Source organism: Mesocricetus auratus, unplaced genomic scaffold (genome assembly GCF_017639785.1).
Source record: "Mesocricetus auratus isolate SY011 unplaced genomic scaffold, BCM_Maur_2.0 Super-Scaffold_100004, whole genome shotgun sequence".
Lineage (NCBI taxonomy): Eukaryota > Metazoa > Chordata > Mammalia > Rodentia > Cricetidae > Mesocricetus > Mesocricetus auratus.
The window spans coordinates 70,605,613-70,623,295 of NW_024429189.1; the positions used below are offsets into that span (position 1 = coordinate 70,605,613).

A 17,683-nucleotide genomic window follows, 5' to 3' on the forward strand; every position below is an offset into this window, starting at 1 on the left:
TCTATACCTGTTTCCTCATCAGTAAATTTTAGGGGATGATGAGACATCCCTCTTAGGAATTACATAATTATCAAATGACTTAATATACACAGCATGCTTAGTCTGTTCCTAGCACCTAGGAAATGTATCCAGTAAAGAGAAGCTGTTAGGACTATTCATTATCCTTCTTGGTATGGTAGACTCAAAGGTCAGGGGTCTCAATCAACAACTGTATCTCTCTCCATCCTAATAAAACCTACCATGTATCAGTAATCACAATAAATGCCTCACAGATGAAGAAATGTACCCATGAAGCTGACGCCTCATCAAATGGCTCCCACGTGCCAGGTGCCAGGTGCCAGGAATTTGTTATCAGATACATCCACTGACAGCCCCCGAAAAAATCCACCAAAACACATTCTGACATTAACTAGTTGGAACAATAGAGCATAGGAAAATAAACGTTCTCCACAGAGTCTGGGCTGGAAATAAAGCCAGAATAGTGGAGACTGATTGCACAGCCTGAAAGTTTACTTACCTACTGAAGCTCTCTCCTAATGGCCTACGATCTGCCACAGCTGTTTCTTTCCGCTTCACTTTTGCTTTCAACCAGTGCTGCCTGGGTGGGTTTGGGGATCAGCGAAGGTGGCAGGTTGTGTGGGGGGCTGGGGGGTACGGAGATGGCCTGGATGACAGTTCCAGGAAAAGCAGCAAACACAAGCCAGTGTCTGCTTGAATGAGACCAGTGAAGGCTTGGATAGAACTTTCTGGCCTCATGTCAGATGGCATGCCCTTTAAGTCACTTGATTTTGTGGTGGGTGTGTGTGTGTGTGTGTGCGTACACATTTGTGCACACATTTTAGCTGTCTTCTTTACCCCAAGACTCATCCCCAAGGCTGCACATTCAGTGAAGTATACAAAAAGGTTTCTACTCTACACTAAGAAAGGGTCTGCACTGGCAATAACCAGGAGACATGAAGACCCTGAGCCGTTGAGAGGGAGACATCCATCCGAAGAGGTCAGTGCTGAGGCCAGAGTCAGAGAGTGAGGCCAAGATGAGATCCTGTTTCTCTAGTGTGGTTTTCATTGGGCAAGTTGCAGTTCAACCCAGAGCTGGTCCCAGCCCAGCTGGGTGACCCCCAGCAAGTACCAGCACCTCTGTTTCTTTATCTTGAAAATAATATATTGGTAACCATCTCCTAGGGTTACTGTAAAAAAAATAACCAAGGTAAGATGGGTCAGCCATTGCAGTACACTTGGCATCGACCCCAGCATCACCCAGAACTGTCAGAACCTGAGGGGCTGGACTCTGGAGTCAAACAGCTGGGAAGGCACAGTGCTCGCTCTGCCTCTGCTACTGCTAACTGTATGACCACAGGCTTCATCTGCATCATCTGAAAAAGGGAGACGCTAAGTAGTTCACTGGTTGAAGGTCTGCACAAAACATAATTAATGAAATACAGCAAATCATGCTCCCTGGAATGCACAGGTGCTTGCAGGGAGGGGGGTTACTTCTCAGACTAGCCTGCCTGAGAGGTCTCTCTCCAGAGTCACCTCTCTTAGCTACCCTGCTGCAGTGACACAGTGATGTCACTTTGGGGACCTGGAAGGAAAATAGCGAGAATTCTACGTAACCTCAGCCTTTCCTCTGCCATCTGGTCCCCACCCCTCGTTCTGCCCCCCTCCCACTTCCCCATCCCATCTTCACCGACATTCATCTCGCAGTTCTTAGACGTTTAGTGTTTCAGATTATCCAAATATCCATTCTAATCAAACTTGGATAAACTGTGATGCCTATACTTAATTAGAGTGCAATTTTTCATTTGTTTATATCAATCTTCCCTTTTATCTACTGGTCCAGAAGCCTGTAGTTTCCCACACAGTCACCCAGGACCAAGGGACAAACCAAGGTGAATGTCATACTCATCTGCTGCTAGATTACTTTCCACTTTCAAACAGCTGAGGTCACAGAAAAAATGCTAATTTCTCCAAAAGTTTCTTTTCTAAAAACAATAATAGAATAGCATATTTCTGATAGGGAACTTTTCCTTGGGGAGGTTGTATATGTGTGTCTCAGAAGCCAATAGCAAAATGGGACAAAACTCAGCATAAAGGAAAATAGCTTGTAGGACTATAGGAGTCCCCCAGAAAACAGGTTTAAACAGGACAATTCACAGACATTAAAACTTGTAGGAATTCCAGGGGGGGCATCTAAACTCGGTTATTTGCCAGCTCTGTTCATGTATAGATTCTTTTGTTCAGATGACATCTTACCCAGATTTAGAGAAAATCTTTGAGGTTCTTCTTGAATCCCTAGAAAAAGCATCAGACCTCCATGTTCTCTCCCATGCTCTTGCCCTTCAAACAGGACAGTTCCTAAACTACTGCCCTAGGGGCTAGGGAAATGGCTCTGTGGATAAAAGACTTATCTCCCAAGAAGGAGAACTTGAGTTTAGTGGGTCTCTAGAACCCATACTTTAAAAAACAATCCGGGTGCAGAAGGGCCTGCCTGCAATCCCAGGACTAGGGGAGCAGAGACAGGAAGAGCCTGCCTGGGAGCTTTGGACCCAGCTATGTGGCTGAATCAGCGAGCTCCAGGCCCAGTGATAGACTATCTCAGAAATAACCTAGAGGCTAAAGAGATGGCTCACAGTGAATATGATTTGATGCTCCTGCAGAGATCCTGGGTTAGACTCACAGCTCCCACATGGCCACCCACAATATCTGTAACTCCAGTTCCATTCCAAGAGATCTGACACTTTCTGCTGGCTTCCCCAAGTACCAGACACACATGCAGTAACACATACATACATGTAGGCAGACAAAACATTCACATACACAAAAAAATTTTTTTAAAAGCAAAATAAGATTGAGGGTGATTCAGAAAGACACCCAATGTTGACCTCTGGTCTACACAATCACACACACACAGAAACACACAAATGCATATATACACACAAATGTAAAGAAATCAAATACTTTTTGAGACAGTTTTACTGCATGAGTAGCCCTGGCTAACCTAAGACTCACTCTGTAGACCAGCCTGGCCTTGAACTCACAGATATCTGCCAGCTTCTACCTGACTGGGATTAAAGGCACTGTCACACCCAGCAAAATGATTTTTAAATAACTGTCTTAATCCTGTTTACCCCTATTACTATTGGGAGAATTAGTAGCCAGAAAAGCTGACTGTCTTGTCTAAGGTCACACAGCTAAGTCAGTGTCCTCAGAAGTCCATTGATCTTTCTCCAACTATTTTTCCATGGTGACACATGACTTCTTGGATGAACTGCCTTTTGTTTCTTCACACCACTCGTGTGTTTGGATTTGAGTGCCCATGCCCAGCGTTCCCAAGAAAACCTAACGAACCAGTCCCTGCTTTCACCTTCAAGCTCCAAGTCTGCAGTTTGGGCATGTTGGTGCCTCGGCTGCCTGCGGTTTGGGTACGAATGATAGAGGGTGAAAAATACTCCTCCCAGAGGACCTCCTATGTCACCATTAGATTAGAGAGCTGTCCTAAAAGGAGGGAAGTCCTCAGTGAGACAGCTGAGAGCTCACAAGCAAAGCTCCCCTGGGGTTTGGTTCTGCACAGTTGAGGAGCTGCAAGGCCCCTTCGTGTCCCCATCTGTAAAGCCTAGGAGACTGGAAAAGGGAGAGAGCCATCACCTGGCTCCAGTATTCAAACGGGATGCCCGCTGGATGCTAGGGTGAAAGGCCAGCAATGGTGCTGCCCACTGGCTCGCCCCCTGCCTCCCGGCTGGAGGTCACCATCAGGATCAATGGAAGGAAGGAAAATTCTGACCAACGTGCTTTATAAAGGGAACTTGTAGCGCCCAAGGACAGGCGTCCAGGTGATCTGCTGGCATTCCCAACTACAGCCTTCCCAGCAGCCATTATTGCATTAATCTGATGAATCCCAGATACGCTCATTAACTTATTCACAGTAACACAGCCGGAAAATGATGAGCGCCGATCTGGATCCCTGCAGCGCCCTTTTTTCTTTGCCACTACCCCACACTGCTGTTCTTTCCTCACACGCACAGAAAGGGGGTAACACCTTACACAAAGGTTCAGGACTTGACTAGCCCCGGAGAAGGCTGCAATGGACAGAACCAGGCCTGGATTTCCTTCTAGCTTGCCCAACGGAGAACGCCCCTGCAAGCACTCCACATTTATCTCCCAGGGGCAGGAATTCTCGGCTTGTTTCCTGGGTCCCCTCACGGGGCGGTGGGCAGTGAGATCTGGGCACAAGAGCAGGAGAAAGGTAAACTTTCTGCTTGTGAGAACTCCCCCCCCCACCAAGGAGCCGTGTCACACTGTATGTCACCGTCATCAAAGGGGCTGTGCATAAACCTGAAAAACCAAACGGACCTGTCTGTAGGTGTCACTTATATCACAAGGCTACAGGTGCCTTTATTTCTACCGTCCGCTGGTGCTGGGAGCACGCCTGCCTTCTCTTGCCTTGAAAGCCTTCTGTCTGGACCTAGCCGCCACTTGTCTTCACGTAAGCAGCTTTTCTTTGCTCTTTTGAATGAATTGAAAGGGGTGTCAGGGCTCAGAGACACAGCTGGGGGCCTGGGACTGAATCTCTATCTCCAGCTCCCACACCAGAGCCCCTCCATGAGACAGTCAGAGTGCCTCCTCCGGGGGTGTTTGACTCAACCTTGACTGCTTGCCGGAGAGATTTTTGTCTCCTCGGGCAAAGTGGCCACCCACCCTTTTCACGGTCTCCGACTTCCCTTGGATCCACTAAACCAAAGGCAGCTGAGAAAATTTGTACAGGCAGCTCAAATCTCTGCCCCTCCTTCATCTGCCTTTAGGAGGGAAGCCGTATTCTGCACAGATAGCCAGCTCGAGGAAAACCCACCACCTCCCCCAACCCTGACCTCAACTCTAGACTCCCCGCCACGGGGCGGGGGTGGGGGAGGAGGGAGGTCCTGCGCACCACTCTGCCCCTCTTGATGCAGAGAATGGTATTGTTACAGTTTAGGACATTTTTTCAGGAGTTTGTACAAAACAGTTTAAAAGAATCCCATCTGCCCCTCTCACAGCGCCTTAGAACAGAACGGTTCCAGAAAAACATTGGCTAGGGTTTTTTTTCCACTCTATTCTCAAACCTTATTTATCACTCTGCGTGCGTTCTGGGTTCCTGTGCATTCGCCCCCTTCTGGCAGCAACTGGAAACACACGTTCTCCCGCATCTGCGTTTAAGCGCTCAGAATTTCCTAAGAGAGAAATGGTATCCTAGAACATTAAGAACTTCATATCCATTTTATAGAAGGGACAACTGAGGAACAAGAAGGCCCAATAATTTATGGAGACAGTTTTTTGCTTAGTAGTCCAAAGTCCCAGACCCAGGCCGCTGTTTGCCCATCCACAGGAGAGTTTAATTATTCTGCTTTTGTGTTCTCTGCAAGTTTTTGTTTTCCTTCCATGGACAGCAGCTTTTAGAGTCTGGTTGCCTCCTCTTCCCAAAACTCTCCAGAGTGAAACTTTTTACCTACTTTATCTATGTTAACTGGTTTTACTCAGGACATTCGGAGGACTGTGTATTTAAAATGTCCATTTTAAGGATGAGGAAGCGTGTTATCAGAGACACTCATGAGTACTTACATAGCAGACCAGAATAAAAAAATAAAGCCAAAACTTTTAGCATTCAGGCCAGAAAGTCAGAAATTTCAGCAGGCTAGGTAGTTAGGAACCTGCTTCGTGAGTACTACAAGCAAAATTCATTCCTTGTGTCTTTAACTTAAAACTTGTGATCCATGCATCAAAACCCACAGCTTCCTCCTATGAGTCTCCAGAAAAACAGCTAAAAACAAACAAATGAAGTCCTAAGTAAGCTAAAGAAAAAAATGAAGAATTGCTTGATAAGTCATCAACAAGTTGGTTGGTTCCTACAATGCTGTGGTTGCTTCCAGAACAAATACTCGAGTACCCAACCCACAAGCCTTCCTTTATTGCAAGTGTTGAAATACCCTCCTTGAGCCCTCTGCATCCTGCCCTTCTTAAAGAGACCCACATGGTGGGAAACTGACACTCCTTGTCTGTAGGGCTCTGGACTGGGTGAGCATTCAGGTGCCGTGGAGCTTCAGAGAAGAAAAAGTATTTCTCTACTCAGTGACACTGGCCAGATGGCAGAATTGTGGACGGCCTTTCTCTGTCCTTTTCCTTATTTTGCACTGGTGTTGCTTTATTCAGAGATGTTTTGACAAAGAAATAGCCGACGCCTGTACATTGAATTTCAGGAGGTAGAAGCAGGAGGATTGGCTCAAGTTTGAGGCTAGCCTGATCTGCATGGCAAGCTCACACACGAGAGATGGGGAGGGGAGAAAAGAAAGGGAATGGAAAGGAGAGGAATAGCAAAAATGTAAATGCTTAATTGGGTAGATTTTTGGTCACATGCCCAAAATGAACTGGATGATCCTAGCCAAGGTCAAGGAGGAATTTTCCTCTTCTGGCAAACTGGCCAAGGTTGGATGGTTTGCGCCGTCACCTCTCTCTGGTGGTTCAGGCCATGGGCACTGTACCTGTTCGTTCTGCCATTGGTTTGTAAGTTGGACAGAAGCCCATGAGCCTGGCTCTTTGGCTGGGTGGACCGTGTCTGTGTGCTGGTGTATGAGGTTGCTCCAAAAGGGGACAGGAAGTCGCTGGAGGCTCTCAGTTCCAGGCCAGCCCTGACTCACTCTGAAGGTACCTACAATCAGCCTTCTGGACAGTAGGAGAGAGTTTGCCTGACTCCAGCGCCTTGGGGTTGATCACACCAATCCTTTCCTACTTATGAGGCAGCCAGAGTGGTAACTAATGTAGGAGAAACTGCTCCCATGTGCTGTTCGAAAGTCGGGGCGTGGGGGTCCAGCCGAGCTAAAGAGGGAAGGAGGAAGAGGGAACCAGAGGGGCTTTCTGGGGCTACAGATTAATCTGTGTCAGCACTAGTTGTATTTGACCAAAGTGCAAATGTTATCATTGTGGCTTCAAGAGTGTGTTGTGTACAGGTTTAGAAGTGTCTGGCTGATCAGGTGGGAACCTGAAGAAAATCACAGAGCCAGGGTTGACCTTGAGTTTGTCTCTTAGTGTCCTCCCATCTAGAGAGGGGCAGAAGGCAGGATCATGACTCCAAGTTCAGGGATCTTTCATAATGACAACCAGAGTGAGTAGACCAGCGGTCCCAGGAGCCTTCTAGTGTCCCCTTTTGTCTTGTGTAATGCCAGGCATATCTAACCCAGTTCTTTTTGCCTTATTTTCCTTACTACCCACCCCTCAGAGCCTTTAGTCACCACCATACCCATCAAGAGTGGCTGGGTAAAACCAGGCCTGGTCTTACATATTGTTGGTCCAGAATCCTCACTGAGAGGAGGGCACCACACTGGTGACCCACCTACATTAAAGAAACAGTCAAAATGTCCAATTACTGCAAGCACCTTCCAAGGCCTAAAGAAAAGGTTCGGCTGAACACAAAGCAGCCTTTATTCCTGAACTTGCACACCTAGTGCATGCTAGCTAAGTAGCCATGGCCTTTTGTGGTGAGCTTAGACTTAATAACGCCTCCTCTTACGACAATAGCAAAACAAGAAAGAAAGAAGGAAAAAAATGTTCAGTGCTTTCATAAAAGACCTCCCCCCACCAAAGAAGCAAGAAATAATTGTGGAAGGAAAACAGCATGGCATATACCCGCTAAGCTCTCTAAGCAAATCTAATGGGTATAATTTGCCGTAGAAGGAGTTATCGAAGGGAACCAAATCCATCATTGTGTGCAACCCTGAAGAGATTATGGATCGAGGGGGTGGGCTGGTGTGCAGGGGGAGGGAAACTCTTAAAGGGGGTAAACACCCTACTTGATCAAAAACAGTCCTGAGCTTTATAAGATCCAGCTCAATTCACCAAACGACTTTCTTGTTGAATACTAAGTGTCTTCTATACGTCAGGTGTGGGTGAAGAAGGGCAAAGCCAAGGTCGAGTTTAATCCTTGGCGGACGCCCCCATTACTTTGAAGACCTGGAGACTGTGATCTGTTGTCGTCCATTTGGGGCCCGCCTCTCCTTTCTCCAAATTCAGTGATGTCATGTCAGAAGTGTTCTGAGTGTCCTGCCCAGAAAGGGTGAGGCTCCTTCTATCCTTTGCTCCCATTTAGAGGATTTTCCAGAAGTTGAGTTCAGATTAAGTGTCGTATTCAGCTGTAGTCCTACTCCCTGATACCCCCACACCCACCCTGTCTAGACTCAAGCTAGAACGCTGGCCAATCCATGGGAAAGTCAGAGCCCGCCGGCCAATCCATGGGAAAGTCAGAGCCCAAAGCCACGAAGCCTTGGCTCCTGATTGCCAGTTCCCAGGTCCGTGGCTGTGATAACTGTTGGGCCCACTAACCTGTTCAGATATCAGGAAAAGGCTGGGGATTTGGAATACACAGGTACTGTCCCAGAGAGGATACCTAAGATGAAGAACCCAAACTCTTGTTTTACTTTTTACTTACTAGCATACAGTTCTTCTGCACACTGAATGGTGGTCGTGATGGTAGATTTGTGAGCATCTCAGAAGTTCCCTGTCACTCTTAGTGATCACTATATAAATGTGCCTGGAAGAAACTGTGCCTTTAGATGGGGATGCTGACAGACAAGGCAAAGTTAGGGCCTCCTTCAAGCTTAACTCTGCTACCCATTGGCAGTGTGACCTTGAGCAAGGGACAGATTCCCTGGATCTCCACTTCCTTCCCTAGCAAATGGCAGAGTTTATTTTCCAGCCCTGGTACTCCAGCACCGGGGAAGCAGGAGGTAATTCTACCCAGAGGTTGTCAAATCCCTCAAAGGGCTGGGCAGTAAAGATTTTATGATTTGCTGGCCAAAAGACAAAAATCAAGAATGCTAAGTAAACACGTATTTCAAAATCTAAAAGGATTTCTGGCTTCAGGATAAGTAATAATAATAAAAAAAAGAGGTATGGGCTGGATTGGCTTCGGGTTGGAGATAAATAAGTCCTGATTTAGGTGGTACATGAATGAACCATTTCTATTTGAGGCTATGCATTCGCTTTTATGTACATTAAAGAATACTAGCTTTCCATTTATAATGATAATATAAACTTTTCCCTTTAAAGACCCATTTACTTTAAAAGAAAAAAGATGGTTGTTCAAATTTTTTTTAATTTATTGTGTTCAGAGAAGCAAGTGGATTCAGTAAAATTATCATAGAAACAGGTAAAATGATGCAGTTTGAGGGACACTGGACTAAATAATAGAGAAGTGTTCATAACTTCTGATCCTGCATTATAGTTGTCCCTGGACAGGGACTCTCACTTTTGCCCTGACCTTTGCCTGTGCTGTGATTTTGAGCTGCTGTGTCCTCCCAGTGAATAGAGTTTGAATCAGCTTTTCTCATTAATTTTATTTCAAGAATTAAAGAAAATGAAGTTAAGTGAACAGATTTTGAAAAGAAAAACTTCTAAACATGATCTCCCCAACACACACACACACACACACACACACACACACACACACACACACACACACGTGGAAATACAGAACGCAGCACAGAAATAGCATTGTGCCTACAGGAAGGAGCAAAAGTGAGATTGGTGGGGCAAGAACACCGTCCTCTGCCCAGTCTCAGGCAGACACCTTTGCATGAACTCCCCACCAGCCGCCCGTAAAGTGCTCAGGGGGAGGCAGGCAGCAGACAGGACCAGGGACATTCCAAGCAGTCCCACCTGAGCTGCCGAATTTCATCTCCTGTCAGCTGGGGTAGCTTGTACTTGCTACCTGGGATCTCAGAGCCCCATCCTTCATCCATAAAACAGAACCTTTCTCAGCATTCACCAGAGTGGATGCTCTGAGGAAACCTCTAGAGGACTTAGCACAATACTCTCCACACACCCGAAGCAGCGTGGACTGGAGCAGTCAGAATTCTCCAGTGTCAGGAACGCCAGGCGTATGGTATAGATTGTGTAGAAACAGTGCTCCTGGGAGGATCCAGGGTTGCTCCAGTGCACTAATGTCACTGAAGGGTATCATGTAAATATTCACTAACTGAAATAAGTTAACTATAGCTATAACATTGTGTGATGTGTGTGTGTGTGTGTGTGTGCATTCATACACACATGTCTAATGCATAAAAACTTTGTAACATCAGTTCAGGACTCTTTTTGCTGGGAAATAAGTTTGTGGAAAACACATAGAAACTTTCAGAGATGTCTGATTTCATCATTCTGGATAGAACCACACAGGGCAATGCTTGACCCATTTTTACAAGGTGCAATTGTATATATTATATAAAATATATAATATATGTTATATATAATATAGAGTGTATATTATATATTACATATGGGGGTTCAGGCATGAGCAGAGAAAAAAGAAGAGGTAGGACTGCAGAATATGAGCCTCCATCCCCAAATCCTGGATCTGTAACGTTCTTGTTATGTTGCTTGGGCAACTATCTCAACTCCTCTGGCTCACCTTTCTCATAGGTGCAATGGGGATAGGCAGGATGTGGTGAGGACCAAAGAACACTGTCTGTGGAAAACACTTAATGGGAGTGCCTGTCTGATACCTTTTTTTTTAAAACTAATGGCCGTTCTATTGGGTGTTTCTACACATGTGGCTGTGGAAGCCCATGTTTCACACATCCTCACAGCCTCTCTGATATTCCAGGGTGATGTTGGACTCCGTAACCCATAGCACCTTTCTACCCAACACATCCTTCTGTGACCCCCTGATGTCTTGGACGGATTTGTTCAACAATGAAGAATATTACCCCACCTTTGAACATCAGACAGGTACGATCATCTGGGGGTTCTCATTCAACAGCAGTGGAAATCGGTTCAGGCAAGATGTACTGGCCTAGGGCAGCCTAGAAATGCCAGTGTTCAGGGCAGAGGCTGGTGGAAAGCCATGGGGAATGAAGTATACCCTTGTAGGGGAAGAAAAGGACTAAAATCCTCACTCTTACTTCTTCCTGTTTCTGTGTAAACTGTGCAACCTGCCTCAAAGCAATGTGCAGTAAACATGAGTCCCCTGCCAGTCATAAGGCTGCCTCTCCACCCTTCTCTCACTCTCCTTCGCCCTCCCAACTCCCAGCTCAGTTTTCTGTATCTACAAAGGAAGCTTAAGAACTTATGTAAATCTCATTGCAGAGGGAGGACAGCTGAGCTTTGCCCCAGAAACCGTCTGAGGCCTCCATGCCTGAGTAAGTGCTTGGGTGACCGCACATCCCAGCAAACCCAGCTGGCTGCTGGCATGGCAGGTGCACACCCCACAGGTGATGCACACCCCACAGGTGATGCACACCCCACAGGTGATGCACACCCCACAGGTGATGCACACCCCACAGGTGATGCAAGCACCAGTGAAGCTGTCCGTCCTCGTGGAGACTTAACCCTGAGCTCATCAGCCTGGTCAGGCCTGAGCCTAGTGTCTAGAGATAGGGAGTAATCAGGGGGCATCCATACTGTCACCACTACAAGGAAGTCCCTGGCTTAGTTAGAGCCGGAGGCCAGTGCTGCACACCCAGAATTGAAGTGATTCCGGAAACACGCAGTAACACACACACTCCCGCCCCCCCAAACACCTCCCCCATACACATGCACACAGGAAATCTCTCACATTCAGCCGACAGATCTATCTTGCCATGATCCATGAGCACTGAAAGATAAATGGGGCCCAACACAAAAGCACACACTCCTAAAACATTATGAGATATTTCTTTTGAAATACTTTTTGTAAGTCAGTAGCACAGTTCTCAAAGTGAACTTTGCAGATGACAATGCCATGTCACAATGTCGAAAGGTCACTGCATTTGCACTTGACTCATTTGGTCCCAAGAAGTATCTGGATTCCTTGGAAATGATAAACAATGTAATTTTCCTCCTTCTCTTAAAAGTGTTGATATGAGGTTAACTTGAAATGAAGGCTTTGGGGGAGGGGGTATTTACTCTTTCATGTTGTTGGTGCCTATTCTGCCAGATGACATTTGGGTGGCAGTAAGGAGATGACCTCATCACTCTGCCCACATGATACCCTGATGACCGGAGCAGTAGCTTCTGTAGTAGATCAGAATCTAGGCTGGCTTCCATGTGACCGTAAAGTGAAGAGTGGCTTTGACACTATCTGCTCCAGTTTAAACTTTCATGCCCCAGTCTCTATGATGGAGCTAGTGGTGGCGGTACAGACTGGCACCAACAAAACTCAGGGCTACTTCCAACTGGGGGTAAAGAGAAAGTTCTAGAGCTAATGGTTGTGCTAATGTTTGTATAATAGTGTGAACATACTTCATGTCACTGAACTGTACACTTTAAAAAGGTTAAAATACCCAGGTGGTGGTGGGGCACTCCTTTAATCCCAGCACTCAGGAGGCAGAGGCAGGTGGATCTCTATGAGTTTGAGACCAGCCTGGTCTACAGAGTGAGTTCCAGGACAGTCAGTGCTACACAGAGAGTCCCTATCTCGAAAAAAGTAAGTTTAAAATAGTTTATGTTTAGTATATTTGCCACAACAAAACAATATAATTCATGATCAGAAGATATCACCAATGGAATTGACCATGTAGCAATACTGTACACTCTTGGATTCTTGGGGGCAGCCCTCCACAGCCTGAGGCCTTGGCATTTCCACTAGTGGCATGGGGGTGAGACAATGTCATTGCTAAGATTCTTCCAGAAGTGTCTCTGAATCCCACATCAGGAGACATCAGAAACATAAATCTCTCTTAGTACCATTTTAAAAGCTTGAAATCTCGGCCGGGCGTTGGTGGTGTACTCCTTTAATCCCAGCACTAGGGAGGCAGAGGCAGGTGGATCACTGTGAGTTCGAGACCAGCCTGGTCTACCGAGTGAGTTCCAGGACAGCCTCCAAAGCCACAGGGAAACCCTGTCTCGAAAAACAAAACAAAACAAAACAAAGCTTGAAATCTCCATCAAGATACGAGACCACTGAAAATAAAGCATTCCCTTTTCTTTTCCCAACAAGAACATCATCAGAGAAATGACATGTGGGTCTGAATTTCTATAAAAGCCTTCTCTCCCAGGAACAGATCAGGGTCAGTCAGGATGCCCTGGCCACTGCCTTCCAAAGCTTGTCTCTCTGCTGCACACAGATCTCCATCTTGAATCTAGACATTGCCACTCTCCAGCCAAGTGACATCAAGCTTTTGGACACATTTTCCTTCACCTATTGTACCCACTCCCTACAGCTGGGAGTGTAAAATGGGAGTCAATGCTATTATCAGGTGTTGAGACAAGTTCCTGGCACTTGTCAGATGCTCACATCCATCCAGGACGACCTCACGACTCCTAGACAGGTGGAAAACAGTCATCACCTTCCTCTCTCCATTCTCCAGCCCAGAGCTCAGTAGTAACCCTTCCAATCTGGCATTGAGACCAAAGGTCTCGGAAGTGAGAAGGAGGTGATGCGTCCTGTACACAAGCGATGTCTGGGAGAGGCAGCCGCGATGCTCAGCCTGTGGGGGAAAGCCAGCTCTTTTCTAATTTTGACAATGACTTCAGGAGAGAGACGCTGAGCCCTCAGTGCCCTTACCACAAAGGATTGACCCTGCTCTTTGGAGCAGGACTTCTGGTTGACTGCACTAAAGGCTGGAAAGGGCACAGTCACAGATTTAAAATACTCTGGAACTTCATTAATTAATCTTGGCCTTGATGTCAGCTTTTTCAAAATTGAGAGTTGTCAATATTAGACAATTTATTCAAGCAGAAACTCTGTACTCCATATGCATATATAGCATATGAATTATACATATTTCATAGATATACACACATATGATTTTTTATTGTTGTTATTGTTTGGTTTCTGATTTGGTCTTTAGACATAGGGTTTCTCTGTGTAAAAGACCTGGCTGTACTAGAACATACTCTGTAGACCAGCCTGGCCTCAAACTCATTAAAGGCATGTGCCACCAATGCTGGGCCACTGTGGCTTTTGGAGGCAGGGTCTTACTATGTAGTACTGGATGTCCTGGAACAGGACAGGCTGATTTCCAACTCCAACTGCCTGCCTCAGTGCTGGGATTAAAAGCATATGCCACCATGACAGGTTTCACATACATATATTTTTAAAAGATTACATATCCAATTAAGTTCCCATAGTCCACCTTCTGAAAAGTTCTGGCCTCACCCCTACTTCCTGGAGTTCCAGCCTAGACAACCTCCTCCCCACATACCTCTTCCCTGGCCTTCAAAATGGCCATGCCAACATGTGGCACCTCCTTCATTTTGGAATTTTTCTCACGCTCTTTGCACAGCAGAGCTTTCTAGCCTGGGGAGGCCCAAGGGATTAAGATCCAAGGGGCCCCTCAAGTCTACCACAGTACAGAGCCTGGGTGGCAGTGGTGAAGACTAGATTCTACCTCTGCACCCCCACCAGCAGGCAGGCTCCTCCACATCCATTCTGTGTAGCTGTTATTAGGTTCAGCTGCAGGAGCAGAATGACACCTCCATCACCCAAGTCCAGCTCTGTCCTTCACCACTGCGTGACTTTACAAAGGGCTGTCTCCTGGACCCTTCCTTTCTCAGTTTGTAAAATGGGTGCTGTGATCTAAGACCTCACAGAACATACTGAGGACTGGATGAAAATCACAGTGTTTAGCAGGGTGGCTAGTACATCAGAGCACTCAAGGAGCACGAGACCTGTTGGGCCAATGGGTGGCCAGGTGTGGTGGTCCACGCCTTTAATCCCAATACTGGGGAGGCAAAGGCTAGATGATCTCTGTAAGTTAGAAACCAGCCTTGTCTGCATGGTGAGTTCCAGGATGTCTAGAGCCACATAGAGAAATCCTGTCTCTAAAAATAAGGGAAAAGAAATATAACAGTTCTGATTATCCAATTTCAAGAAACGTTTTTTTAAAGAATCGTGCAAAAACATCTAAGTATTAAAATCAAGGAGGAAAACATTTAAATCACATCTGGGCTTGTCTACTTAAGATTCATGTGCTGGGTACAGAAATTCAGGAGTATATCCATGGGCACAGACCTAAGAATTTCTAAATCAAAATCAAAGAACACACATAAACTCATTCAAAAGTCTAAGTTGAGTTCTATAGCAGAAGTCACAGCCCAGTGACGTCACTACAGGCTTCCTGTGGCTTGTCTACCCATGGAGGCCTTCAGAGGAGTCACACACAGCACTACTCCCGCCTGGCGTTCTCAGCCCCTTCCAGACTCAAGTTCATAGCTCTCACAGACACCCAGCCAGCCCTCCTCTTTTCTCCATCTAGGTTCTTACACTGCTCGTGGTCTAAGTCCTTCCAAGGTTAGGATGAAAGCCAAGAGAGGTTCTAGGATGGGGCCAGGCTAGCTCTGAGAGAAACCTGGAAGAAGCCATTTATCACCACAGGTCTTCCCTCATTAAAAACCCTTCCTTTCTGTCACAAAGCTACAATTGATGGCGCCCTATACTCCCCAGTTCACTTACCACTTCTCTTCAATGTTGCCTTGGGCGAAAAACTTTCCCAACTCCCTATGCTAATAAATCATGCTAATTATGGTCCCAAGTTGTCTAACTCAGGCCTCCCCTAAAGCAGACTACTCCCCTTGCCTCGTACTGCATTTGCTTTGTTCTACTTGTCCCTCACTCTGAGAATGAACATAGGCCTGCCATGAGAGCCAGGCAGCTACTGTCCACTATGGTATGAACTTTCTAATCTCCACGTCCCTACCTGGGGCTACTTCAGGCCTGGGTGTCACCTCCCTACCCTGAGGGCCCTGGACCACATCAGCCTGCAGTGAAAGCTGAAGTTCCAATGAAGTTAAATATATCCAAGTCGATAGCTTCATTTGAGAGAGCTTCCCCCCCCCCCAGTGACAACTCTCTCAGGTGCCAAGTTTTTCTTTCCAAGGCAGCTGACCCTCAAATGCCCTGACCCACTTCAGACTTCAAAGGCACTGGCAAAGTCTGCTCTTTAACAGTGGCCTCTGGACTTCTGCATTAAGTTTCCTGGGCACAGGATGCTGGCTGGCCTCAACTAGTATCATAGGCAAATGGAACTCATAACACAGCTTCTCCAAAAAGTTCAATGAGTTTTGTAAATGAGACACAGGAAATTAAGGAAAACACTGTACCTTTCCAGACAGTATAACCCAGAAAGAGAATATATTCTTATATATATAGTTGCTTTTTTTTTTGCCCTAAGTTCATTTCTCCCAAATGCTAGAAGGCTCTTTTTCATGTAATTTCCTAGGATTGGAGGCACTGGCATCATTACCTTTCCATCCTCTTTCTGATTTTTCAGACCTAAGTTTTAGATAGATAGATACATGCTTACATACATACATACATACATGCATACATACAGATAGATGAAAGAAAGATAGATGATAGATAGATAGATAGATAGATAGATGATAGATCATACATACATACATACATACATACATGCATACATACAGATAGATGAAAGAAAGATAGATGATAGATAGATAGATGATAGATCATACATACATACATACATACATGCATACATACAGATAGATGAAAGAAAGAAAGATGATAGATAGATAGATAGATAGATGATAGATCATACATACATACATACATACATGCATACATACAGATAGATGAAAGAAAGATAGATGATAGATAGATAGATAGATGATAGATCATACATACATACATACATACATACATACATACATATGTAGACTTAATGACTGATAATTGTGTGGTGGATATGCATCAATCTGCCTGCCTGCCTTCATCCAAATCTTGTTTTTGATATGTGTACCAACTTGGTCCTCCAAGACCAGGAAATGTGCCATGATGCAAGATGTCCACATGGTGCCTAACTACCTTACTAATGGCCACTGTGACTCTGGAGGGGGAGCCCTGTAACCTCCCAGAACCTGTTTCCTTACCTTAAGGTAAAGATCATAATCACTGGTGATCTGGTAACACTAACTGAGGACCTGTGGGCTAAGGAGGAGAATGGGAAGGGGCTGTTAGCACTCCTGGTTCAGATGAACAGAGCTCAAGACCTGGGGAGGGAAGTGCTTGGATCCTTCTGGAACCTTCTGAGAAGTCACCTGAGGGCAAGATTCTTTGAGAGAGTAAGTGAACAGCTGTGGCTCAGGGAGAGCAGGAACCACTCAGGAGTCAGCAGAATGGGGAAAAGGTACCTTCAGGCAGAGAGCAGGGAGTGACAGAGGGGCAGATAACAGAGGCCCTGGAGCGGGATTCCTCCCTTCTTCAGTATCCACTGAAGCCTCCACCTCGTCCTAAGGCTGAGACCTTGGAATCACTCCACCACCAAAATGTCTCTGTGGATGCTGCCTCCACTAGCCCTGCCTCCACATCACTGAGAACAGCCGTTTCTTCCCAGCTCTGGAGACCGTGGGAAGGACTGTTAGAGACAGGAAAGCCAGCCACCATGTAGCTGAGCCCCAGGCCCTTGTTGCATACAAAGCCGGCTCTGTAATTGAGCTCCACCCTGGAGCTGAAGAGCAGGATGCCAGGCCAGCAACACCTTCCTGATGTCAAGGCAGACCGCCCACCTCCCACTTCTCTAGATTCTGAAGGCTCTCTTGGCTTCCAGAAACAACGGAGTCTTCCTTCAGATGCCAAACAAAATAACTCAGTGGTAGAAACGGAGAGGGAAAGGGAACAGAGACACAGCAAAACCTTTCCACGAAGAGAAACACGCTGTGTGCTACACAGCAGTGCACCGATAGCCATCTCAGTCAGGGCCCAGTGCAGGACCAGCAGCCAAAG

General features: G+C 46.2%; 1 protein-coding gene across 2 annotated transcripts in view; it reads left to right on the forward strand.

Annotated features, from left to right (window-relative positions):
- Window positions 1-4,339: 4,339 nt before the first annotated feature.
- The window catches only part of Elf5 (E74 like ETS transcription factor 5), a 28,924-nt gene continuing 15,580 nt past the window's right edge, over window positions 4,340-17,683 (forward strand). The window contains exons 1-2 of one of the 2 annotated variants that reach the window (XM_005064850.4): window positions 4,340-4,483; window positions 10,622-10,746. In XM_005064850.4, the coding sequence (XP_005064907.1) occupies window positions 10,626-10,746 (121 nt within the window). In that variant the 5' untranslated portion in view covers window positions 4,340-4,483; window positions 10,622-10,625. Of the gene's footprint in view, window positions 4,484-6,554; window positions 6,673-10,621; window positions 10,747-17,683 lie in introns of those variants that run through there. The other variant, XM_040745935.1, reaches the window with a different exon arrangement.